We start from the raw sequence: 25,578 nt of genomic DNA on the forward strand, positions 1-25,578 counted from the left end.
GAAATGAGTGAGTGTCATATATGTTTACCGCCAAGTTTTCCAATATCGTCACTCCATATGGATGTTACGCGCAGTTACCGGTTCTATCTGAGAGTCCTCATTCAGGTCTCGATCGCACTCACACGTGGCATTCCGATAAACCGAGTAAAGCCAATACACTGGTATATACATATATACAAGACGGATGCATGCATAGGATGATATGGTAAATTCACAACCGAGTATACAGTGTACTTAAGTAATGGATGTATGTACATTGGTATAAATTCGCGGGATCGTGCGTTGAAAAGGGGAAATGATGAAAAGAGGAACAATGGAATTGATTGTAAACGTTACACCTATGACATGTCAAATCCAGCTCCGGAAGTGATGGCTTGGAGTAATTTGGTACGAAGTGATTGCTCGGTCTATAAGTAGGCCAATGGTCAGTCAGAAGGCATTCAACTCTCACTGACCACCGATTGTAAGAGGGCACGTCGAACATTGAGGATATAGAAGCTCGATGGAAAGTTTTGTTAGACTTACCGTATAACCCGGCAATTTGAGTAGATTGAAACAAGCGGCTATTTTCATATACCCATCAGCTCATAGCACAACACCCTTGACAAAAGGAAACACTTACAAGCCGAAGGTAATCTAGACGTATCATTGCCGTTGAACTTGACACCAAACTTAGGGTACAGATATCCGAAACCCAATCTAATCATCGTTCATCAGCTCCAGTCCGACCCACCTTCGACAACTGGACTATCCGGAGAATGGGAAAGTCACTTACAAGGGTGGTCTAGAGCAACTGGTGACAAACCTCAACAAAGCCCTCCTCTGGTCCTGCGTAAATCCCTTGACTACCTTCCAGAACAATCGAGGGGTGGTATCATTCGGGAAACCATCGACCGAGCAGTGTGCTCGGAGATCATCGATATCGATTAGCGTCTGCGTAATACATGTCAAATCAGCTATCATAGAGACGAAGGCAGATTTTAAAAGGATCTCACCTCTTCTCCACCTATAAGTTGTTGTAATTCTTGTTGATCGAACATCCTTAGCCCTATATTCAGATAAGTATTAGCTACTCGTCAGTGCAAAACCGCCAATACTGCCAATGAAAGCTAATAACATACACTTAGCATCAATGAGATCCGATAACCCATTGAAGAATGCTCTGCTCTGTGCGGAGATCTGTCTGTCCAGCTTGTACTTGCAGACCAATTGAATGTCTAATTACCGATAATCAGCCAATATCATGGACCGATGTCTCGAAGCAGCTGAACTTCACACTCACACTCATGTCTGTTTTCAGCAGTAACAGCGATTTCTGAACCGTTAGGTACCAGGTCAATTGTACGTTTCACACCAAAGTCTATGTCGCACACGGCATCAGCTCGATATCTATTTTTGAAGATGCGATGGAAGCTTACCGTCTTCAGTTATAGCAAAGTTCAATGCCAGTTCCTCAGGTTTGGGGTAATTCTTCAGTACTACCATACAGATGATATACTTTCAGCATGGGCATGTCAATCAAGTGCATGTGTTAAACTCACTTATTAACCCTTTATACAGTTCTTTATCCAATGAACTCAAATCATCAAGATAAGATTGTCTTCCTAGCCATTTAGCCACTACATTACTGGTCAGCTTTCCTTCTTTGTTAATCGGCTCTCTCTCTCAGCAGCAGACGTACAGAAAAAGTCGGCGAATGACACATCGACCAAGATCCCTTCATACATTGCTTTACCAAGTACTTGACCGATCTACACACCAAATCGAAATGTCAGCTTTCGATTGCAATATGCAACTCTGAACGAAGCTCACAAATCGGTACCATTCCAATTGATGGGCTGTCGAAACACAAGTCAGCTGCCGTTTCTACGAAGTCTAGGGCGTATTAGCCGTGAGGAGCAGACTGACATTCTGTAGCGTAAGAGTGAGGATTGGGATACAGCTCATTCTGATCGGTAGCAAGCCATAGTCCTCGATTGGTGTCGAAAACCTCTTTCGACAAGCTATTATCACAACGGGATCCAAAAATCAGTTAGAACGTCACATTCACACGACCATATCGAGGGAGCTGAGCAGAACGCATACTTTGTCAAAAACTCCTTGAACAATCCACCGCCATCAATCCCAGCCTCCGTCATCCCATGTCTACATTACGCAACAGATCAGCTACCACCGCATTACTAGCGATGCTTGGATAGCTGATATACTCACTGATCGACAAAAGTAATTTCTATTCTACTTTTCAACGCCGGACCCAAATTACCCAACTCATCGAATCCATCTTGGGCGATATGACTTCTCCTTATCTTCGCGTAATTCCTCTGTCGCCTGCTATGGTAATCAAGTCCTAATCTATCTTGATCGGATCTGCATGAACAAACCCAATCGTCAATATCCAGCTGATGTATATGATGAGACGTCTTTCATCACCCAGCTGCTACATGGTGTAACTTACTCGATGAATTTCCTGAAAACTTCCAATCTAGTCTGAAACGGTACGCTCATCGGTAAATTATTCAACAATCCCAATCTAGGTGAGATATAGGCCATCTGTCTCTTTGTAAATCGCTGTCGAGCTCTAGCCCATCGAGGTAAACTTGACGAATCGTTCATCTCGATATCCATACCCTCGTTGTTTGCAGAAGTCAATTCGGCATCTTCGAATCTGTCATGATTAGCCCAATTGTCAGTTTAGAGATTTTTTTCCATCAATATCACCTAATGTTGCTGTATACACCAGATAGAACGGTACGCCAAACTTTCACTTACACGGCAGCATCTACAAATCCTCTTAAGTCTAATTGCGATTTCATCGTCCAAAAATCTGGATCAGCGAACTGACGTCGAGCACTGAGTCCATCACATTAGCTTATCATTATGCGATCACATCAACACGCTTCACTCACTTCCTTTCTACGACTCTCGTAACTCCTCTAGTGAATAATCCCCTGATCTCTTCGTTTCCCATCCTGGTGGTGGCAGGTCCACTTGAAATGCCACTCCCGCTGACTCCAGTCATATATCCCCAGAAGGCTAGATCTCTCCATATACCCGCGAGTTCAAGTATCTCATCTGTTGAAAGAGCATTGGAAGTAGTAGAGAAGAATTCATCGTCTGGTGTGAGCAGGAGGTAATGGTTGTATACGTATGTGAGGAGAATGAGGGCTGGTGCATTGGCGTCTGTCACCGGGACATAAGACATTAGCCAGATGGCACATCAAATATAGAATGGGCAGGCCTGTCAACGGGATGGAGCTAAAGATTATAACTTACTATCACTAAACCCATCCCAAGCTTCTTTCTGATCTGATCCCATCCATCTCCCCCTCACCCCTTCTCTCCATATCCTCCTAATTAGTCCTTTACTCAATAAGGAATCTAATACATTCTCCCATTTCGGACTACCTCTAAAAGCGCTCAGCAGTCCTGCGCAGAACATCGAGAAATCATTAATAAACGATTGAGGAGTCTTTGAAGAAGGTTGGATAATATGTGTAGTAAGTGTAGAAAGATGTTGTGGTGTAGCTAGAATTACCACCTTGTTTGAGATCGCTTTAGGTAGCTGGATGCGTCTCGGTTGTTTATTCTGTTTGATTGGTACAACTTTATTTGATGGTCCGTCATCTTGATCCTCCTCATCTTCTTCATCGCTATCTACCAATATTGGTATACCATTCATTTCCGTATCGTTATCATCTAACAATCCATCAACCCATTTACCCCATCCTTCATTGACGTCTTTGAGAACATTACCAATAACGTTCATCCAGTTGCTTATCCCCCCTACTCCGAACCTCGATAACATCCCACCTGTTATACCGAACGTCGTTAGATTAGCCAAAAAGTAGGTTTTGCCAATCTCACCATCCAATCTACCTTCTTTCAGTACTTGGGAGTTCTGAGAGGCATAGGGAAGTAGGAGGGTGAAGAGGTTGAGGTGGGTAGATAAGTGTGACAAGGCTGGGATGGGAAGTGAAGAAGGTAATGAAGGTATAGCGAGGAGGTGGTTGATCAAGGGAGGGATGAGTGGTGAAGTCGATGCAGGAGGGATGAGTGAGAAAGGTGCGGTGAGAAGTCTGATCAGTGGGATCAGGGATGGGTGTTTCTTCTTTGGTAGCTGGATAGGAAAATCACATTGTAAGCACATGTATTCATATGCCATTAAGGATCGTTTAACTCACATTGAGAGCTATAAGCTGCTCTATGCTTTGCACGATCGTTTCGACCCATGATCTACTTTCTACAATCCCGACGAAGGTCTCTTTTGCATAATTCTGTGTTTCCTGAGAGAGATGAGAATATGATTTTGGATCAAATACACTCTCGAGAGCCGCAAGCAGGACAGACGTCGATGTAGATCTAATCATACACGACATTGGATCAGAGCAGATAATACTGCTTAGTATTGATCTCAAGAACTTACGTAGGGTTGAGATTGACCAGCTGCAGTATCCTTGCACTCAACAATCCCAAAATAATCGACCAATCTCCATCTTTACTGAGCGGGAAGATGGATCTATGTATTCCATCTATTTCAACGTATCTCTTGTAAGCTGAAGCTCTGTCACGCACCACTTCTAAACTAACTTACCATTATCCTTCTTCAATGCCTTTTCACACCATTTCCCCACCAGCCCCTCCAGTCTATATCTATCGGCTCCCCATCCATCTTTAAGCAAAAGCACCAGTCCCCTTCCTACCCTTTCCACATCATCATCATCATCTTCCAAACGAGAGATCAAATCATCTCTAAACCTCCTGGCTATCCTTCTCCCTCTCCATATTCGCTGTATCGTAATCGCACAATTCTGCTCTTTCTTCTTTCGTTCTCTCAGTTCCCTTTCCACCCTTATGTTACTTAATAATGCAGTAGAAGAGGTTGACTGAGAGGTAGATAAGTTGATATCGTTGTATTTCGTTGATGAAGATGATGAGAAGTCTGGATCGAACATCTTTCAATGCTCGACTATTTACTTCTGAGCCCTTCTTACTAGTTCGATGCGTTGTTGTGGGTCTGTTCAGACTGATCTGCAGGCTGAGGTCAAGGATAGGGATGAGAAGGAGGGATGATTGTTGTGTCACATTCAAGTCAACTTACTCATCGTCAATGCGTAATCGTAATCGCAATCGTATCTACCACTCGTACACCTCAAACGTCATCACTTTATTTCTCTTTGCCACTCAGGCACACTGTACGATGTGATCATATAAGTTTTATTCATGTCTTCATTTTTGTATATACCACTACGACCATAACATGTATATAAGAATACTTCAATTCCATTCACACGATATATATATATGACGACGAAAAGAAAAGACGGTAGATATGCACAAGAGAATGTTGGTAAATTGCGATATGACGTGTTAATGAAAATGAATGTAGTGTGAGTGATGATTGTGTGAACAGAATAAGAAACCCAATGTCTACCTATTTAACAGATACCCAAAATCCAGAACCCCAATCTTAAGCCTTCTCACCAATCAACTCGGCAGTTTCACCTCGCGAATCGGCCCTCGTTATCTTTTCGAGCGAGTGAGATCTGCCCAACAATCCAGGTCGGATTTCAGGGACGGTGGGCACAATCCTCCATTTCTCACTTGGAGGTACAGATAACGTCCATCGATCGGCGACTTGAGCTTGAGGTTGACCGAAGGGTGCTTTAGGGTGGGGTCCTTGTGAGTTGAGTTGAGTTTGGTATAATCGATCATCTTCATCTTGATCAGCCAATGATTGGATATCCACTGATGAGGCAGAAGCAGATGATACAGGCGAGTTGGTAACAGATGAAGCGACGGATTCGGCTGGTCGTCTCTTGAGATGTTCAACTTCCATACCACCATCCAAGATACCGACTCTCATCATAGCAAGCATGTTGTGAGCGGCGTTCGAGTGATCGTAAACACCACCGAAGAAAGCGGTTGTAGCATCGGTACCAATAGCTCTCTTGATCAAGTGAGCACCACCTGGGTGATCCTCAATGAAGGAAGAACAATCGTGAATGAAACCATGCACGGCGACTAAAGCTCGTTCTTTCGATTCAGCCTTGAAATCGTCCCAGCTGATAACGGGAAGTTCGTTGGATGATTTGGGCCATTGAAGTTTATCGGCCTGCTCTTGGAGTTCTTGGAGTTTCATCGTGTATTGACCTTTCTTGATTTCGTTATCGGGGAATCTCTTGAGGTGAGAAGCGAGTTTGAATTGAGACATAGTCCAGATGAACCATTTGGTAGGGTCATATTGGTACCATTTGATGGCATTTCGGAAGTCCATGGGGAATTGATGGTGGAAGTTGTGGTATCCTTCACCAACGGTACAAAGAGCAGTGATGAAGTGATCTCTAGGAGTGTGCTTGTTGTCGAAAGGTTGTTCACCGAGCCAGTGAGCAAGCGAATTGACACAGAAGGTAGACTAATCAAGGAAAGATTGATCAGCTCTGTAATCTGTTATAACGGAGCGGATATGGACTCACGTGGTGAACAAAGACCAATCGAGCAGCACCGGCAAAGTAGAATCCACCCCACCAATCTCCCCAACCGAGACCAGCAACGACAGTAGGGACGATGAAACCCATGGTGAAGATGAGAGGAACGTAGTTCTTGTGTTGCCATCTGACGACCTTGTTTCTTGATAAATCAGATACATCGGCGACGCCAATCTTTCCTCTAGGTTTTACCAACATCCATCCAACGTGAGAGTGCCAGAAACCTTCGTGGGCCGAGTAAGGATCAAGTTTGGTATCGGTGTATCGGTGATGAGCTCGATGTCCTCTCGACCACCATTTGATTGATCCTTCCACAGCACCAGCACCAGCAAGAGCTAAAGCGAATTGCAAGGGGACAGAGGCATTGTATGCTCGGTGAGCCCAAAGTCGATGATATCCTGCCGTGATACCGAGACCGGTGATGAAGTAGTAAATCACACTGAAACGAGGACAAGTGAAGTCAGCGCGGAGTTTACACGTAGATGTCCAAAAAGTATAAACTCACCTCCAAATTGCTGTCTTGGTGTTCCAAGCGGTGGTGAAGATACCGTAGATAGCGATGGAGGGGGTAATGGTCAGAGCGAGGAAAGAAATCCATTGGATATTCTGAAGCAGGGTTTTCCATGTTACTGGAGGAAGGTATTTCTGGTGTTGAATGGTGTAGGTGACATAGTTGTCTGGGATATGTCGGTCAGAAGGTTCAAAAGTGGGTTTGATGTTGTGTACTCCAGCGAGCTTGTTAAGGGCTAAAGATGGTCAGATATGTCAGCTTTGGCTTCTTCTGGTGATCCATATAGCCACTCAAATAGCTGACTCACTAGATTTTTCCTTCTCAGGTGTGGTAGGTTCGAAAGCTGGGTCGAGCTTGTCCACAGGAGAAGGCCTTCTTTCTCTCAACTCTGCTGGGGGTGGTGTCTGAGGAGCAGTGGCGGTCGACATGTTGATATGTCGTTTAGTCAGTTGATCGAGTGGCAACGATGAATAAATGAAAACTTTGGTGATGGCCGTTACTGAGATAGAAGGTTATGCGATATAGGTTCAGTGAAAGGATGCCTTGGATGGGATCAGCTATCCAAACGAGTTTTAAGATGAGAGGAGAATCGGGGAAAGAGAAGAGGATGAGGGATGAAGAAGAGTATTTAAATGAGAAATGCAGAGTGACCAAACAGCATTTAACTGTTCGACAGCAGTCAGATTCCAACTCATCTCCATGCATGGTCCCCTATGATTTTCTTGGTGATATTACGTTGCTCCACAACGCATTGATGGGATGGGAAACTGATCCATTCGATAATCCACGATTGATCCATGCCAATCCATCACTGAGAAGACCATTTCGTTGGGGATGTACACGTGTAGACCGCGTGTCGCTTCCCTTGATGACGATCGGAGTTGATCGGTCTCATACAATCAAGCGGTACTCGTATCCAAAGGCGTTTGCTCATTCTGAAATGCAAAGGAACGATTCGCGTTGGACATGCGTTGGACATCGGGAGAGATCGTCATCAGCGTCATCAGCTCGAGCTCATTGAAAGTTGATCAGCAATTCGACGTGGAACAGACCGGGAGCAACTCGGTGAATATCTCCTTGGGGATGGAAGAACGCGCTGACCAGCCTGACTCTGACGTGTAGGTGGAAAGTGGGATCTACGTCCTCATGCGATGCTTCTTAGTGGATTACAATTAGAATCGTCAACATCGTTTTACCCACAGATGCAACAATCGACACGCAAATACAACATCCCCACTTGATCAACGCCCAAATTGACCCCCACCGATGAATCCCATGATTCGGCGAATTCAGGAATTTGCCACCCAAAGGTCAACTGTTGATTTCAGGGTCATGTCCGAGATAACGATTAGATGGGGACAGAAACAAAAGTTAAATTTGGAAGCGCCCGTGGATTCTCACATCATATCTTTAATTGAATGACCCAGTTTACTTGATGACCCGGTTAAGTGAGATGCAATTTGACCGGGATCACCATCATCGAGGAGACGACTGGCAATGCTCGATTTTGACATCTGTTGTTGACATCAGTTGTTGAGCTGGATCAGAGTATTCGATATCAATCAAGAGACGAATCAAGATGGCAGATCATCCTGTACTCAAGTATGTGTCGGCAGGTGCATGGTCTCTGGTATGTACTTCGTTACTTTACAAAAGCGTGAAACATCGATTGAAGCTGATCATAAGGAATTGATCAGGTCGAACCGCTCTTCTCTCCCCGAGCTAAGGATCTACTGATCAAACTCATCGAGTTCATGGAGGTGAGCTTTTCATATTCTAGTTTATGCAGTAGTGTCTAGGGGAGTTTCATCAGACTGATTCACCGGCCGAATGCACAGAACGATGTCCTACCGTCCGAAAAGCTATTTCACGCTCAGATACCAAACTCCCCCGAAACTAGATGGGCATCAATACCTCCTGTCTTAGAGAAGCTCAAGGTCAAAGCTAAAGAATTGGGATTATGGAATCTGTGGTTGAGTGGTGGTGATTTCCAGGGAATGGCGGGTGGAGAAGGTGGTGCATTGAGTAACTTGGAGGTGGGTCATCCTTCGGACGAATGGAAGATATCATCGAGGAAGGACTAACATGTCGCTATAGTACGCCGTAATGGCTGAAATAATGGGACATTCAGCTATACTCGCTCCTCAAGCTACCAACTGTTCGGCTCCCGACACGGGTAATATGGAAGTACTGGCTAGATTTGGTACGCCACAGCAGAAAGAGAAGTATCTCGTACCATTGTTAAAAGGAGAGATCAGGAGTAGTTTCTCAATGACAGAGTATGGAGGTGAGTATATTGAGATCATCTCTCAAAATCACATCCCCGATCAACCTGACCGTCCCCTTCGATCTTTCATATAAGACTGGTCTGATCAAACTTTGTACCGTACCCAGTCGCCTCATCAGACGCCACCAATCTACGCAATACCACCGCCCTCCCATCCTCCTCGGGCAAGCTATCGGTCAAAGGTCATAAATGGTGGATCACAGGCGCAGGCGATCCTCGAAACGTCATCCATATCGTCTTGGCGGTGACAGACCCCAAAAACCCCTCTCCGCACAAAAGACATTCTTTAGTATTGGTTGATCCACGATCAAAAGGTGTGAAGATTGTCAGACCACTCACGGTGTTTGGATATGATGATGCGCCTGAGGGTCATTGCGAGGTGGTCTACGATGGAGTAGAGATCGATGTCGATAGTGGGGTTGTAGGTGGAAAGGCAGGATTGGGCAGGGGGTTCGAGGTGGGTTGAAGCCCTCGCTTCTATGATGATCAGCTGAATATATCGTCTTTGTCAATAGATTGTACAAGCTAGATTGGGGTAAGATGATCCCTGATAACAAAATTGAGGCATCAGCTGATTGATATCGGTTGGTTATGTGTATAGACCAGGAAGATTGCATCACTGTATGAGAAGCATCGGTATAGCTTCAAGAGCTTTGGATATAATCTTACTGAGGGTGTCGGACCCTAATAGGAAGACTTTTGGTAAATACCTCAGGGAGCACGGTAGGTCTTGTTCCCTTCGGCACTTAGAGCGAATGACATAACTGAGTTCCTTCCACATCGCTGATGCTGTACGACAAACAGGTACTGTCCTGGCCGATATAGCCCATTCTCGAGCTGAAATCGATTCGGCTAGATTGTTGGTCCTAGCAGCCGCTAGGAGGATTGATATAGGTGGTGCTAAAGGGGCCATGCAAGATATAGGTATTGCTAAGGTAAGTGTACTACCCAATCTTGAACGGCTGCCTTCAGTCCCTTCTGCAGACGACGGAACGATCACAGTAGCTGATGTGGGATGAGCAGTTTACCGTACCAAGTATGGCTCTGAAGGTGATCGATCGAGCTATGCAAGTACATGGTGCAGAGGGTGTATCGGAGGATACGCCACTGGCATACTATTATGCGAGTCTGAGAACACTCAGATATGCTGATGTGAATTTTGCTTTCATTCATTGTTCATTATGGGGAAAAGAGCTGATGGGATATTTCATCGTGTACAGGGGCCGGATGAGGTTCATATTCAACAGATCGGCAAGAATGAGCTGAAAAGAGTTGAAGGGCTCAGGCAGAGATCTGAGAAGGTTAAGAAGGAAAGTGATAGGTTGTTGAGGAAAGATGGGAAGCTGAAAGCGAAATTGTAAAGTAGAGGAAACGGTTTTGTATGAATTTCATGTATAGTATGACATGTTTATTGAGCTAAAGCCGACGTGATGTGAGGTATATGGTATCCAAGTGATGGGTATGTCGATCATACTGACATATCTATCATGAAACTGACCTCTTGTGGATGGACGATATCTTGAACATGTAATCGAATTGTTTTCTCCGTCCTAACGAAGAATTCGTTCATTATTAGCTTGAGAAACACATATACTCCATATCAGTACGATCAACCTTACTCATAGTCTACCTTAGGGATAACAAGGTGAGTCGACCAAACACAACGCTGAAAGATACGGGTATTGAGCTGACGATACATCTGAATTCATGTTCAGCATCACCACGACAGATATACGATGCCTGCTATTCGTAAAAATCAGCAATCCTTCTCCGACAACGGGAGCTCATCATCCTCACCATCCCCGTCAAAAGGATGGACCAAAGAACAGAAGAGACAGCTTTTCTATCACGTAATGAAGATTAGCGAGAGGGATTGGGGCAATGCAGTAGATGGAAAGACGGGTCATCAAGTGAGTCGACCATCTACGAGGCAATGTCATTCCATGGATCAATATGTATAGATCAATATGTATAGACAGGATGATAGGGCTGATACAGGTACATGAACTTGGATGGTATTGGTGCAACGATCAATGGAAGTAAGTACGGCAATGTCTGTAAGTGTCTTCGAAAGGTTACAAGCTGACGTGAGATTTTACATGATTAGAAAAACACTCTTACCGCAAATTACCAAAGCTTGTGGCTTTTAGATTCCACTATACCCCAGGAGTGATAGCTCCTGTACCAAAGAAGACGAATGAATATATGCCCGTATGAATCAGAATGGATCGCCCATCACTATATCCATTGGAACTGTAGTACAATAACATATACTGTAAATCTTGTCAAAAGTACAAGTACTTATCATTCTCATCTGCTGACCCGATCCTTTCGCCTTCCCCTACGTTTCTCTTCCCCATCTACCTCTTCCTCTTCTATCGGCTCCAGATCGAAATCATTGGGATCATATGAATGATAAGATCTCTCAATATCATCACCTTCCCAAACTTCTGAGCAACTCATATAAGTATATACGAAATTATCCGATCGAGATATGGACATAGTCTCGGATTCAGACATACCACCATTTGTTGCTCTCGACAGTGACGAGTCTCCTTCGACCTGCTCCTGCTCCTGCTCGGGCTCGGTATCGGAAGGATATGGACTGATAACTGGACTGCCGAGGGGATCAAATTGAAATTCTACATCTGCATCTGCATCTGTAAGACTGTCGAGTTTGATTGTTTCCCTGAGAGATGAGTCGGTAAAAATTGGGATATGAGAAGATTTATTGATCGATTGAGTGGATTAGGGTTGTTCCCAAGAGGGAATCACAGGTATTTGACATCGTCTACGGGAGTATATTTGGTGAAGAAAGGAGATGCTGATTACAAGGTGGGAAGAAGAATCATGTAAGATATTGTTGTTGACCTGCAATACAGATCAGACCTCGTGTTGTACCCACGACCGATCCTGTATGGCAGGTCTGTTCATATCAGCTGCTGGAAAATTCTCCCCCAAGTCCCGACATGGGTTATTTCATCCCTCCTTTTATGCAGTAGGAGGGGACAAAGGGAAGATCTGTGCCACACATGCAGCCGGATGCACACTTGTAATCTCTGCAGAGCAACTCAGAGTAATCTGAAGCAAGTGTCACTAATGGCACTGCTGTTATACATGAACGTAACGGTGTAGAAGGTACACAGGGGACAGTTGAAGGAGATAAAGGCCAATATAATGTATACTGCAAATGGTCCAAGATTGCATGAATATATATATATATTCATATATATGTAGGATTCACCTTGAGGTAGAATCGGTCCTCGCCTAATGGTCGGATTGCAACGAATCGAAAGGGTAATTCTCCACTTCTATCGTCCTTGGATCCTCTTCCTCTATCGTATCCAGATCGGTATGTGCTCTCAGTGAAATTTCCTCGTATGAACTCCCTGAAGACTTACATGAGGGGTGCGATCTCAAGCGTGATTTGGATACTCCACTCGAACTTAATGTTGAACCCAAATTGACTCCTCTGTAAGATCTTCTTCTTTGTGATCTGAGTCGTAAGGCTATTGCTTCAAGGAGTCCATACGTATGATCATCTGATAATCCTTCGGGAATATGATCGTTCCCTCCACTTATGTCGATTATGGTCATTTCACCTTCTTCCTCTTCCTCTTTGTCGTCGACCTCCTCCTCAGATCCGTATTCTACTGCGATTCCTATGATTTCACATCTACCATCGTGACGAGAGGTGAGTTGGTTTTTGGGATCTGTACCCACAAAGAAAGTGACAGGTGTTCTGGCTTGGGGACCAAGTGATACGCTTGGAGTATCGCTGGATGTCAATGAAAGTTTAGAGAACGCTTGAGATAATGGTTGTTGCTGTTCATGTTGATGTTGATTGTAGAACGGCGGGCTAGAATTGGTGGGGGTGATATGAGAGGAGAGTAGGTTTCGGTCGTCTTCAGACTTGATGAACTCATGTAATGACATCTGTACTGCATTCAGCGAATTTGCTTGAGACTGAGGTCTGAAGAGGAGCTTGTCGGATACCTGATGCAGTGTACGTGGTCACGATCGTGCAAGTAACTTGTCACGATGTCCCAGGTAGACTTGACTATGAGTAAGGAGATAATAACGATATCGTGGAGAGAAAGACCATCACGACCTCCCGTGATACGTACCTATTCGAAAAAGATCCTTTCAGCCCCGAGCCGCATGTCAGAGGAGTATAAAGGAGATAGCATATCTGAGTGAGATCAGAGGCATGATTATCGTCATACATCAGCGCATGAGTGAGCACGCTCGCTGGTGCAGGCAGTGGAAGAGCGAATATCAATAGCTCGGAAGTGCCACACGACCTGAAACTGAGAAAGAATTATAAGAAGATACATTTGTCAAAACACAACAATAATTGATAATCTTTACAGACACAGTACAATGGAAGCTTTACTCTCTATCAAGTTGATCCACATCCATACCCAGCCCACCACGTCCTAGCCAATCATCGTCCTGCATCAAAATAGGTGCTCTACTGGTCGAAATTCTCGACCGAGTAGAAGATGTATCGCATGAGACTGTGTAAGTAGAACTTGAGGATCTTATCGACGAGTTTCTGGAGGGTATATTAGGTGGATCTTCATAGCCAGGTGATATCGGTGAGTAAATTATACTTGTACTTGAATCCGGGGTTGTTGAGATTGATGAGTTACTTTTTACTTTATTACGTTTACGGTTTCCAAACCATTTTCTCTTCTTTTCGGATCTCCCGCTCTCCCCATTATTCGCCATTGCAACCTTATCTTTATCCTTTCTGTCCACATAGGAATTATAATCGTGTGAAAATCTCTTGAAAACGCTTCTCACTTGAGAGGCTATCCCAGAGCTGATCTTTGACGCGATCGACCTATTGCCACCCATCTCATCAATTTCAACGATCCACTTACTTAACAGCTACGAGACCAGAAAAAACTTACGAGACCTCTTGAGTTCTTGAATTTGTTTAGCTGAATGTTGTTCCATCCTACTCCAAAATGCCTCCGTCTCCGGGTCAGTTCGTTCAATCGTAGTCAACCCAGGCGTACTTGAATGAAATTTTGATCTAACACTATCTAGTCCTCTGTGATATCCTCTATTTGTGTTTCCCTTCTGTTTCGCCGACTGTTTAGCCCAAGCTGATATACTTGGAAGTACACGGTCTTCAGAAACTCCCGAGGCGGTGCCGTCAGGTCGATTTTCCCTATCGAGGATTAACCGACTGTACGCCGAATTGGGGTCCAATGTCGGTCTGAGCTTGTAACTACCTTGAGACTGTTCCGATGAGAATGAACTCGCACCTGAGGAAGCCACACTTGGAGATGATCTAGTGGGGTCACATCAGTGCGGTAGACGATCCAGCACAGATCACTTACCTGTAACCTCGTCCATGCGTTACACTCCCTCGCTGAAGACCTGTATACGCGCTGCTGTTCCGACCGCCAGCTGGTATAGATGGCGCAGGGGTCGACCTTTCGGAAGAGGGAGACCAAGCACCGGAGAATCCGGAAAACGAAGGTGCAGGGCTACCTTCGTGGAAAGATGGAAAAGGAGAAGTGGAGATAGGTGAACGACCATGATCGCTTTCCAAAACATATGACTGAGCCGAGTCTGATCTAGTCTGTGATGTTGGACGTGGTCTTGACCACTGGAAATCCCAGTCCTGTAACTGAGCCGTTTTGTTAGGTCTTCTGGGCTCTTGTTCTAATGAATCTTGTTGCTCTACCGAGTCTGCTAGTGGCTCATCAGGCAAAGGTGATGGTGAGCGGGTATATCGATCTTCCGACACGAATCGGTTCGATGGTTGATCACGATTGGAAGATGCCTCACTCTGAGAAAAGGTGATTACGTCGGATGGTAGAGGCTCATTCTCGGGTATAGCAGGAAATCCAACTGGTGTGGGTGGACTTCGATCAGAAAAAGAATTGTCAGACGATGAGAGAGAAGGAGCTTGTGAGCCGAGGGTGGGCGAGCGATCGTACCATTCTGGAGTAGAGGACGAACTTCGCTGTAGATTGTCACTTTGGGCAAACCAACTTGAGATTCCTGTCTCTTTACGATTATAGGAGTTGCCCAAGCTCAAATCAAGCTTCGTACCGGGTTCCCAGCTACTTAAGAGATCTTCGACCGATTGGTCGGATAGATAGGATGATTGTGGCATTTCGTATGCTGAGCCGAACAGGCGAAGAAGCCAGTTTTCAAGGTGTTAATACTTTTACTGTGGGATATTTTAGGAGTCAGATTGAAAGGTCTAAAGGTTATTGCTGAACGTCACGGAAAAAAAAAAAATATATAAAAAAAAAGTTTATTGATTGCAGAGGAAGTAGGAAGAGGTTACATATGTCAGCAAAGCGGCATCTGGCTTCTCTTTACTCAATGATGTAGTACGTTTCTGTTCGTTCTGAGACAAAAATCAACAAAAAGGAGAGGCCCTCTGGAGGTACGGCGAGAGAAAGGAAGGATCGGGTCCGAGACGATGCCTTTCCTTACACTCCATTAGATCACACGTCAGAACATAAACACGGTTGTAATCGATGACGTTGTACACCCAAAGGAGGTGACTAGCAGTTATGTATGTGCTGGTTCGGCAAATGAAGGTTTGTCTTCACCTTTTCACCAAATGCATAAGACAGTGGCGTCGCATATGTCGATTCTTTCCGATTCCACTACCTTGATGAAGATCACTGTTATGTCCGCCACATACACTATGCGGACTTGTAGGCTCCCATCTCTTCGAATCTAGCTATGGTATCTCGAACAGTATCTTCTAAAGTTCGATCTATGGAACCAAAGTATCGATCAGTCATTTTTCAGATAGAATTCATGAATGTTGACTTACATTTGATTCCCAGCTCAATTTGACTGGGAGAAGTATCATACTTGTAGGCACCATCTACCACCACTTCCGAAGCCTCGGGATCTCCTTTGGGGAAGAACTTGGCCAAATCAGGTCTAAGCTTTCTGGCGATATTCACAAGTCTTTGGAAAACGATTTGATCGCCTGCAGTGATATATCTCCCAGTGGCTTCTTTGGTGATTCCCGCGTAGATTGCTGCTGCAAGATCTCGGACCTATACCAATGGTATCAAAATCAATCAGTCTAACTATCTACGTCTACACAGTCGGGCTCCAGAGGTGACACTCACATCGACATATTGAGCATTGTAATCGGGAGGCAACGGTGCGTCTTCTCCACCACAGAGAACAGTGTATAGTGTAGTGGTGGAGAGGTCAGAGCCAAATTGGCTCGTAAGCTGTTTCGCATCGTTGACCTGTTGAACGGGGCCATAAATACCTATCAACAGCCTCAAGTCAGTATACCATACCGTACCTAGCCACGGGCAGACGAAATATACGTGTTGACTGACCTGGAGGGACGTATGTAGACAAAGCCCAAGACGCTGCGGTCTTTTCTTTGGTTTCCCTAGCTTTCAGCTCAGCATACTTTTTGGAAATGCAGTACCATTGAGGTGAAGCGAAACCCCTGAGGTAATGGGAGATGATGAAAGTCAGTTCGTGTTGTGGCGTAACATGCATAAAGAGTCTTACTCTTTGGTGGCATCTTCCTCTGTCCAGGGCAGCCAATCTTCTTTGGTGACCAGCTTGCCTCCGTACGAGGATAGAGGCTGAAAGTAGTCCATGAGTGCGGTTGTCGACGAGACGTACGCGACTGCCTTGATGCCTGAACGATTTTCGCGTCAAAAAAGCCCCCGGGAAAAAAACAGAAAACGACTCACTGGATATCTTTGCAGCAGCCTCCAGTATTCTTTGAGTGCCTTTAACAGCAGGACGAGCGAATTCTTCGTAAGTAGTCAAGGTCATGTCGAAAGGTGAAGCAGCAAGAACAACCTTTTCGGTATCGTACAATGTCAGCCGCTAACGTCATGATCAAGCTTCACTGATGACCTACCGCGTCTACTCCATTTAGCGCTTCGGTCCAATCGGAAGTAAGGAAATCTTCCACAATCACAGCTTCCAACTTTCCTTGATCTGCCCATTTCTTGAGATAAGGTAAATTGAGAGTGGAATTTCTCTTGGAGTTGGATCTGACCGTACCTCGCACGTTCCACCCGTTGTTGAGGAACTCGACAGCGATGTGAGGTGCCACGAATCCGTTCAGACCGGTGATAAGGACTTTTTGAGATGACATGATGTAATTCGGGCTTGACTTATTGACAAAGTAGTAGTGATCGCAGGAAGGCTATTTGGAAATGCTCTCAGCCCTTACTCTAGTGGTATAGACAAGAACGTTATCTTGTGAATATTGCTGTTTATTTATATCTAATCTCTGATTGATAATCTTGGTAACGACGAATGAACTAAAAACGTAATCATGCTTATATCAATGGATTAGCAACACTGTGATCGATTATTCAATCAAGTGTGTCAAAGTGCTGATGTCAGATACTTTGTCATTACGTCATTCTCACCAGGCCGACGGGGATGATCACAAAATGATTTATCATGTCGAGAAACTGCGACGGGCTGAAATGACATGCATGGGAATGGTACAGACAGCGAAGCGCACTTGACCATTGACCGTATCTAACACTACCACCATAATTACATACCGTTGAACAGAGACAAGCACTGTACTCGTTCATCTACAAGCAACCTCCCCTTCCCCACCTGACTTGCCACTCGATCTCGTATTTACTCCACCTTACAGTTGACCACTCCTCCGTAGCAAGTCGACCACTTCATTGACAGATCTTCCAGCAGGTACAGGAACCCGGAATGATTGACCCGTACCCGTCTGCAATGTGACCATACGATCCTGCATCGATCGGGAGTTCAGATCGGATTGCTGGGTACTTCCGAACGAAGGGCCAAATTGTGATTCCGACATCTGTGCTGAGATCGCTTCATCAAGAGTTCGAAATGGTGGTATCTCAATTCTTCGACCTTGAAAACTTGCGATACGTGGTTCGGGCCAACGCGAGTTTGGATCGGTCGCGTTTGACTGACCGCCCAGAGAGCTCAGCTGACTAGCTAGGGGATGAGAGGGTCCTGAGCTACCCAACAGCTGTGATAAATTAGTAGGGGTGTTAGATGCTGCTGTAGACGCCGTGGGTGTAGAAGTTGCCGCTGATGCTGCTGCTGCCGCTGCCGCTTTGGCCTCTATAGCTACTCGAGCTGCAGTCAGTCTACTGAGACGATTATTGATTGGCTCTGGACCTGCTGGGAAGAACCCTGGGTGTGATCTAAGTGACACGAAGAAGGTCAGATGATTGAATTTGAGGTGTGCGCTGATCCTAGTAGTACTCACCCGATACTTTGATTGTACGTCGGTGGAGAAGGACCCCAGCCAGAAAAGGCACTCTCATAACTCATCATACTTGGGTTGGTCCCCGTCATACTTGGATACATTCCCATCATACTTGGGGCCATACCCATCGTACTCGGATCCATCATTGGTGGCTCGCCACAACTTCCATAAGATTGGTCCATGAAAGGGCCCGTCCAAGGAGGTGGGGGCTGACCCATATATCCCATGGATGGATGCATAGAAGACATGGGATGCCGTCCGTAGTGAGGGTATCGGGAGCTATTTGCGCTTCCGACTAAAAGAAAGCAACTTAGCTATCGCTCAGGGTGATACAACATACCCTTCAATGGTGACTTGTAGGCCGACCCAAAGACTCACAGACATTCGTACTTTGCCCAGTAGATTTATCTCCACGGCTTCTCTTCTTCAGCCTATTCCTAATTCTTTCCATGAAAGGTGATATACTTTGGTCAGTCGACATTTGAGGATAATACGTATCACCTCGCGTCTGAGGCTGAGAATGAGGCTGGTTGTAAGAGGATTTCCAACGAGAGAAGAAATCTTGAAATTTGTTATCTCTTGTATCTCCTGGTCCATTTGCCCCGCTCATATAATTGTGTCTCGATGTATCGTTCGAAGGCATTTCGTCATTCGACTCAGAGTCAGACTCAGACTCGGAACTTGAAAGGATATTCTTGGTGAAAGGAGTGGCTGATCTTTTTTGTTTTGGCTTTTCAGGTGAAGGTTGACGAGGAAAGCGATTGGTACTTTCGGTAGAATTGAATCTGTCACAGTACCTTGGAACGTCGAAATGAATCAGCGAGATTTTGCATTAACTGTATTCAATCTGGGGAAGGTGTTGTACTTACCCTGGACGAGGTTGTTCAGCACCCCTTTGGTTTGATCGACCTCTTGCAGGCTCCTCTTCTCTGGTATGTCTATCGTTCGTTGTCCCTGCTCGGCTAGAATCGAAATTCGAAGATGGTCCCCGAGTGTCATTGGTATTGTTGGTTTCTTCTGGGTAATCCTCAACGGTCGGGCTGGGAGGTATGGAAGATCCACGCCTAGTATCCGTACCTGACTCATTGCTCTTACTTGAGAATATACGAGACAGCGTCTCCCGTGCACTTCTGAATCCCTCTTCCCAAGGATTTCTACAACTACGTTCTTGTTCTTGCTCTTCAGTACCACTCAATGGATCGTTGATGTTTTCGAAAGAGTGAGGTTTTTGTCTGGTCTTCCCGTTTGTAGATGATGATGGGGCAGCGGAGGCAGGTGGGTCCTCCTCCTCGCCTATGATATGTCCTGGCTGATAGTACCTCCCTGGGGCATAGGGTATAATGTCTGACGAGCTGGAAGCGAAAGCTGAGGGATTGATTCCATGACCTCCAGAGTATGCCATTTTGATACGAAGTCAATCACAACTCGTATCGTATGAGCGGGCGACAAAGTATCGTTCAAACCTGTTCGCAGTGTAGTCGATGTGGGCGTGAGGATGTTTTCGTCTTTTTACAGTATGATTCTCTGTGGACTTCTTTGTGTAGTTCAGACAACAAAACAGTGAAGTGATGTTTGCTCGCCAGATATCAATGAAAAGGTGGCTCTTGTTTACTTACCTCGGGTTGTCAGCAAAACGGAAAGTTCACCATGGAGTAGTGTACACAAAGGACGTAGCTATGGTCTTGCAAGTATGTATAGTAGTCATCGGAGCAAAAGGATGTAGCATTAGAAAGGATCGTCATTGGATGTCACATTCCACCTGAAGCGTATCTGAAGGCCGTGAGATTATATCGATTGCAGCAAGTCTCTTCATTATATCTGGACAAGGAACACGTACAATCAGTGATGTATGACAACGAGATATGAGTCGTATGATTATAACAATAATGATAGCTACAGACAAACCAAAAGCATAGGTTATAAAACGTTCATGAACAGTAAGCAGGCGCAGTCGAAGGGTCAGGTTGTAACCCTGCCATTTCTTTCAATCAACACTTCCTTCCAAATTGCCCATCTTCTCCTCCCCCCTTCCAAAATCAACTTCACCCCCCTCTCTTGACCCTCTCTATCCACCCACAGCGTCAACTCGCCATGTCTTCGATAATTCTTGACGGTATCGGCCATCGTACTTCGTTGAATTTGCGTGATATGAAGATCGGATGTGAGTGACGATATCATCTTTTCTATATCCACGTCGTTATCATCGAAGAGAGCGTTCATTCGTCCTGATCCCGTTGGATGTGGAGTGGAAGTAGGTGAAGTATCGGGTGTACATAATGTTGATGAGGATGACGCAGATGAGATACCACTTGATGAAGCTGGAGTGGTATTACCGGAATCCAAATTCGTATGATCTTCAGATTGCCTAGGGTCGCTTCTAGTGTTGGGTCTGGTACCGGTACTGGCTATGGAAGAAGGTACGAATGAAGTGAAATAAGGATGTGTAGATCCTTCATAGGCGAATTGAGCCATTTTCTCCTCTGGAGTTAGACTTTGCCAAATTGCCACTAGAGATGAATCTTCAATGTTGTTGAAATACGTATCGGTTGGGATAGAATCGTTGACAATGGATTCGGGTCGGTATGAATCGTATTGGGGTTTCGATCGAGGTCTAGAGCGAAAGTAAGCATTAACACGCCATCACCGAATCCTCTTTGTCGTTTACTTGTACTTACTCTTCCAAATCAATACTCTTGACCGTGACGGGCCGAGTGGCACTTGGTTTTCTCGGAATAAAAGGTATCCTGTCAATTGATAATTTCGATAACGATAATCCAAGGAAGGGTCCAAAGTCATTATAAAATGTGATTCCCATCATCTTGAAATATATACGCCTGTTTTGTGTGTGTATGTGTATATGAACAGAATGTACAATGCATGTATATCCCATGTACCCTTTTTATACCTTCCATCGTAAATGGTCGTGCTTTCCGCGCACTTGTTGGCTGCTTTTCCATGATTAAAGTTCACAAGAGGATTACGACTTTATGGTTGAATCGATGCATTACCAGTTGTCATCTCTCGGTCTTCACTCTTGTATGTTTAGGTTCGAGTAGAGTCGTACATTTGCACAATGCCACAGGATATTCGAGAAGAGAAAAGCGGGTGAGTTGTGTGGGTAACCGAAATAAGGAATATCTCGTGAAGTGGAGGACCATCGTCCGTTACGTCGTGCTGGAATGGCATCTACCCATATACGACCAGTGTTAGGTTAACTCTGTGACAACAACTCACAATAGATCAACATAGCGATTGATACCACAAGGGGAATCCACTCGACAAGATGTGGTCCGCTCTTGCTCTCACTACCCTCCTACCATTGGCAATAGCAATCAACGTCCCTCAGACATATATAAACACCGCTATAGCCAGAACGATAGAATTAGGTGGATTGACTACGCAGATAACCACTCAGTATAACATCAAGCCATTGGATAACTCTCCGGGGGAATATCACTTGGCACTCGCTGGGGAGAACGATGTTGAGCCTGCTTGGTGGGAAGTGAGCTTGGGTGGAAAGAAGTTGGAAGGGAGGTTGTTGGATGAGAGGTGAGTGAAAGAGCAGGTCTGGCTGCGGAATGTTCAAGCCCCAATCACTCTTGGGATGAATTTTGTCAGAGATGTGGTTATACAATACTATCAGGGCGAGAGCTGATATAGCGTTTTTGTAACTTTCTAGCCCACCCACGGTAGCTGTTCAATTGGGTAAAACCAAGAAAGACGAAGTCATCACCCTATCCCTCACTCAGGTTCTCGCTCATACTTCCACACCTCTACCTGCCGAGATCGAACAGCGAGATCCCCAATACCTCGTATGGAACACCAATTCAACCTATGTGGATAGTTGGTATCCTACCGATGTGGAGAGGGTAAAAATTAGGTATGTCGGCTTTTTCCAAATCAAACAAATTCATCTACATATTCTAACTGCGGTTCATTCTATTGAAATACATAGAGCCCCTCACCCATCTATCTTATCATATTCATCCGTTCCCGAAACGTACACACGAGATAACACTATAACCAAGTCCGGTGGTACTTTGACTCTCGGTCCTTTCCACTCTCTACCACCTACTCTCGGTACCACCAAGATCGCAGAGCAGAAAGCTTTCTCCGTCCATTACGAGACTAAAGATCCGGTGATTGGTATTAGGAATTTACAGAGGTCGGCGGAAGTGAGTCATTGGGGAGCGAACTTGAATATACAGGATTATATTGAGTTGGTGAATGAGGGACCTAAGTGAGTGAAGTCTACTTTAGCATCAATTCGATATATACCTACTACGCATATTACTGGCAATGTAGTTAGAGTCTCACTGGACGTCTCAAACTTATCTGGCGAAAAGGAGAAAGACTGACAGATGGCGTTCTTAACCCGCTCTCTCGCAGACTCAAAGGTCACTTCTCACGATTGGCTCACCAACAATCCAAATTCCACGCTTCAGTCCCCGCTCAGATCCTAACCGGTTTCACTATGAAATTACCTCCAACAGCCCATTCACCATATTATTATGATTACATCGGCAACGTATCCACATCACATTTCAGACAAGGTTCCACCCCGGCCACAGTCCAGAAGAACAAGAAAGTCAGAACATCACCTAGGATCGTCGAAGGTAATTTAGAACTGAAACCTAGATATCCTATCTTGGGAGGATGGAATTATAGTTTTACAGTTGGATATGATATACCACTTGGAGATGTGCTGAAAACCGACTCTGAGAAGAATAGAAAAGTTTTAGCTGTACCGTTCTTGACGGGGTTGAAAGATGTTGTGGTTGATAATGCGGAATTGAAAGTTATCTTACCTGAAGGTGCTAGGTGAGTTGTTTCTGACATATTAGATAGACCTATGATTTATGAGTATCTTACGGTAATGGTACGGTACGGTACTGATTGTGGTGGTTGATGTTTACTTTTAGTGATGTTCAAGTATATACACCGTTTGCGGTTGATACAATCGAACATTCCATACATAAAACATACCTAGATACTACAGGTAGATATGCCATCACGCTTAAGAAAGCTCAATTAACTGAGAACCACGCCCAGAACGTATATGTGAGTATCAGTATCCTTTCTTTGGTAGTGTTCATAGCTGATCTGATCTAATTTGATCTAGGTAACATACCATTATCCGTTATCTGCCCAACTGCAAAAACCATTGACGATCGCCTCGTTGGTTGGTAGTTTGTTCTTACTTGGTATGGGATTAAGGAGGGTGAATTATAGTATTGAGAAGAAGTAGACTGGTGATCATACAGTAGACAGAGTACACCGAAAAGATACATGCATGCATATTAGCATGTCTGAGGATGTATGAATGGAGATTATGACTTGACCATCTATGCATGAATACAAACCAGTTTATAGGGATATGATCACTTGCTGCACGTTATGACGATGAAATCAAAACGCGTTACGTTTTGACGCGTCGCAGTGACATGCCAAAAGACAACATTGATTTCACTTTATTCAATCTCGCATTTCATCGTTCATCTCTTTGCGTTGCCGTAGCTATTCCGTACATCCCAAAGAATACGCTGGCAGCTCAGTCGAAGGAGCATACGAGAAACGATGGACGACGATTATTATTCCTTGAACTCGATATTAGCTGAAAATCATGTGAGTTGGTGGTGTTCTGGACTTCTTCCTCCTCCTACCAACATCGATACGGAGGTGTCGTGAAAGTGAGAGAATCAGTCATCATCAAGCTGACCAATCTTTGGGTTCCATTCTATGTCTATCGTAAATATAGAAACTTTCATGCTCATTCACTTTGGATGTGGAAGGTTTGGGTTATCTGGAGGGAGGAACAGAAAATAATGTGAGTCTACACTTCCCATACAGAGAAGACGGACTTCGTTCTTTATATCCTATTTGATCGGTGAGCTGATTATCTCGACTTTTCATCGGTGATCATGCAGATACATCAACATTCAAAAGTGGAATTACCATTCTGGTTAGCCCAGACATTAAGTTTAAAGTGAGTGACATCTGCATTACTACGCCTTCCTTCGAATGACAATGATCATTCCCTTTCTAACGTTTCATTCATCTATCTAAATCCTAATTTGGTACATGAAAACAATGACTAATGAACATATTGCTCATCAATAGCGAATTTACCACTTTCCCCCTTCCTCCACCTTATTCCAATCGAGTGAAAGCCGCCTTGAACGCTTCTGCGCAAAGTGTGAAGTTGTCGAATCTAGTAGGTGGGAATGGGTGGTGGTATAGATGGGGAAGGAGGATCGCCGATGTGTAAGTTTTCGACCAGAGCGATTGCTCGGTCTGATGGATTGCTAGCTAAGCGGGATGATCTGTCCAGACTCGATGATGAACCTCAAGCGGATTTACTCAATACGTTGCTCAAGGTATGTCACACGTCTACCGTTGCCTTTATCGAATCTTAGATGTATAGCTGATATAATGATGGGATATGTGAAATAGGCATTCATCAATCGCTTGCCAGCCTTGCAGGATCTCTCTGCCCATCACGCGTCTGCCGATCATACTTTGCCCGAAAGTTCGACTAGTACTACTGAGACGTTCAGAGATGGTATGGAAGGTGATGAGCGTGAATGTGAGTGTAAAGGTGTTCAGCTATATCATGTCTCTTGGGGCAAGACAGAATGGTAGCTGATGTCAGTGGTGTGATAGTATTTGCGATAGGACAGGAATCGGGGAAGATGACTAGGAATTGGTATGATAGTAATGGCGGTAAAAAGGGCGGGAGGTGAAACTTCCCTCGATCTCATTTTTACACTTCGTCGCTCAAATCACCTGTTGTATTGTAATGTTCCTCCTCACAATTCATGTATTGCATTATCCATACCATGGAATAGCTATGAGTATAATTGGTAGCAGTGAGCCTCCGAACCAGGTCACAAACACCCTTCTTCTTGTCATTTCCAGGGTTTGTTGTCCAGAATGTTTCGGAAATACGCTAATCGAAGTATGACAACCCTAAAAAATTGAATGGCATTTACGGGGCACCTCTGTTTCTTTGTTCGACTAATGTTCCTCTTGGCTCTGGTCTCTTGTC

General features: G+C 44.7%; 10 protein-coding genes across 10 annotated transcripts; 3 read left to right on the plus strand and 7 right to left on the minus strand.

Moving 5' to 3' along the window:
* Nucleotides 1-338: 338 nt before the first annotated feature.
* V865_005707 (uncharacterized protein) lies at nucleotides 339-4,952 on the minus strand (the record flags this gene model as incomplete). The annotated part of the gene is made up of 21 exons (XM_066229476.1): nucleotides 339-407; nucleotides 526-563; nucleotides 623-699; nucleotides 776-933; nucleotides 996-1,048; nucleotides 1,122-1,217; nucleotides 1,283-1,360; nucleotides 1,419-1,478; nucleotides 1,542-1,619; nucleotides 1,682-1,751; nucleotides 1,813-1,838; nucleotides 1,909-2,003; nucleotides 2,086-2,145; nucleotides 2,212-2,367; nucleotides 2,456-2,665; nucleotides 2,770-2,850; nucleotides 2,907-3,180; nucleotides 3,274-4,117; nucleotides 4,182-4,359; nucleotides 4,424-4,529; nucleotides 4,592-4,952. 21 exons carry the CDS (start codon nucleotides 4,950-4,952, stop codon nucleotides 339-341), a joined length of 3,168 nt encoding a protein of 1,055 aa, XP_066085573.1.
* Nucleotides 4,953-5,467: 515 nt separating this feature from the next.
* V865_005708 (uncharacterized protein) lies at nucleotides 5,468-7,424 on the minus strand (the record flags this gene model as incomplete). The annotated part of the gene is made up of 4 exons (XM_066229477.1): nucleotides 5,468-6,412; nucleotides 6,474-6,924; nucleotides 6,991-7,231; nucleotides 7,304-7,424. The coding sequence occupies 4 exons, from the start codon at nucleotides 7,422-7,424 to the stop codon at nucleotides 5,468-5,470; spliced, it is 1,758 nt and encodes a 585-aa protein (XP_066085574.1).
* A 1,151-nt stretch (nucleotides 7,425-8,575) lies between these two features.
* V865_005709 (uncharacterized protein) lies at nucleotides 8,576-10,644 on the plus strand (the record flags this gene model as incomplete). Its single annotated transcript, XM_066229478.1, has 10 exons — nucleotides 8,576-8,626; nucleotides 8,694-8,756; nucleotides 8,835-9,032; nucleotides 9,094-9,283; nucleotides 9,391-9,740; nucleotides 9,799-9,818; nucleotides 9,885-10,006; nucleotides 10,088-10,218; nucleotides 10,307-10,435; nucleotides 10,504-10,644. 10 exons carry the CDS (start codon nucleotides 8,576-8,578, stop codon nucleotides 10,642-10,644), a joined length of 1,395 nt encoding a protein of 464 aa, XP_066085575.1.
* Nucleotides 10,645-12,550: 1,906 nt separating this feature from the next.
* Nucleotides 12,551-13,219, minus strand: V865_005710 (uncharacterized protein; the record flags this gene model as incomplete). Its single annotated transcript, XM_066229479.1, has 1 exon — nucleotides 12,551-13,219. One exon carries the CDS (start codon nucleotides 13,217-13,219, stop codon nucleotides 12,551-12,553), a length of 669 nt encoding a protein of 222 aa, XP_066085576.1.
* A 456-nt stretch (nucleotides 13,220-13,675) lies between these two features.
* V865_005711 (uncharacterized protein) lies at nucleotides 13,676-15,422 on the minus strand (the record flags this gene model as incomplete). Its single annotated transcript, XM_066229480.1, has 3 exons — nucleotides 13,676-14,100; nucleotides 14,203-14,588; nucleotides 14,638-15,422. The coding sequence occupies 3 exons, from the start codon at nucleotides 15,420-15,422 to the stop codon at nucleotides 13,676-13,678; spliced, it is 1,596 nt and encodes a 531-aa protein (XP_066085577.1).
* Nucleotides 15,423-15,966: 544 nt separating this feature from the next.
* On the minus strand, nucleotides 15,967-17,411 carry V865_005712 (uncharacterized protein; the record flags this gene model as incomplete). Its single annotated transcript, XM_066229481.1, has 7 exons — nucleotides 15,967-16,040; nucleotides 16,101-16,332; nucleotides 16,408-16,556; nucleotides 16,630-16,745; nucleotides 16,811-16,943; nucleotides 16,999-17,110; nucleotides 17,172-17,411. The coding sequence occupies 7 exons, from the start codon at nucleotides 17,409-17,411 to the stop codon at nucleotides 15,967-15,969; spliced, it is 1,056 nt and encodes a 351-aa protein (XP_066085578.1).
* Nucleotides 17,412-17,924: 513 nt separating this feature from the next.
* Nucleotides 17,925-19,932, minus strand: V865_005713 (uncharacterized protein; the record flags this gene model as incomplete). Its single annotated transcript, XM_066229482.1, has 4 exons — nucleotides 17,925-18,465; nucleotides 18,531-18,825; nucleotides 18,909-19,315; nucleotides 19,400-19,932. 4 exons carry the CDS (start codon nucleotides 19,930-19,932, stop codon nucleotides 17,925-17,927), a joined length of 1,776 nt encoding a protein of 591 aa, XP_066085579.1.
* A 557-nt stretch (nucleotides 19,933-20,489) lies between these two features.
* Nucleotides 20,490-21,348, minus strand: V865_005714 (uncharacterized protein; the record flags this gene model as incomplete). Its single annotated transcript, XM_066229483.1, has 2 exons — nucleotides 20,490-21,141; nucleotides 21,206-21,348. The coding sequence occupies 2 exons, from the start codon at nucleotides 21,346-21,348 to the stop codon at nucleotides 20,490-20,492; spliced, it is 795 nt and encodes a 264-aa protein (XP_066085580.1).
* A 465-nt stretch (nucleotides 21,349-21,813) lies between these two features.
* V865_005715 (uncharacterized protein) lies at nucleotides 21,814-23,778 on the plus strand (the record flags this gene model as incomplete). The annotated part of the gene is made up of 6 exons (XM_066229484.1): nucleotides 21,814-22,079; nucleotides 22,210-22,410; nucleotides 22,486-22,770; nucleotides 22,920-23,351; nucleotides 23,453-23,591; nucleotides 23,653-23,778. 6 exons carry the CDS (start codon nucleotides 21,814-21,816, stop codon nucleotides 23,776-23,778), a joined length of 1,449 nt encoding a protein of 482 aa, XP_066085581.1.
* Nucleotides 23,779-24,107: 329 nt separating this feature from the next.
* Nucleotides 24,108-25,273, plus strand: V865_005716 (uncharacterized protein; the record flags this gene model as incomplete). The annotated part of the gene is made up of 7 exons (XM_066229485.1): nucleotides 24,108-24,155; nucleotides 24,289-24,357; nucleotides 24,458-24,516; nucleotides 24,651-24,794; nucleotides 24,862-24,907; nucleotides 24,984-25,116; nucleotides 25,194-25,273. 7 exons carry the CDS (start codon nucleotides 24,108-24,110, stop codon nucleotides 25,271-25,273), a joined length of 579 nt encoding a protein of 192 aa, XP_066085582.1.
* Between the last annotated feature and the right edge of the window lie 305 nt (nucleotides 25,274-25,578).

The sequence above is a fragment of the Kwoniella europaea genome, chromosome 1, assembly GCF_036810445.1.
Source record: "Kwoniella europaea PYCC6329 chromosome 1, complete sequence".
Classification (NCBI taxonomy): domain Eukaryota; kingdom Fungi; phylum Basidiomycota; class Tremellomycetes; order Tremellales; family Cryptococcaceae; genus Kwoniella; species Kwoniella europaea.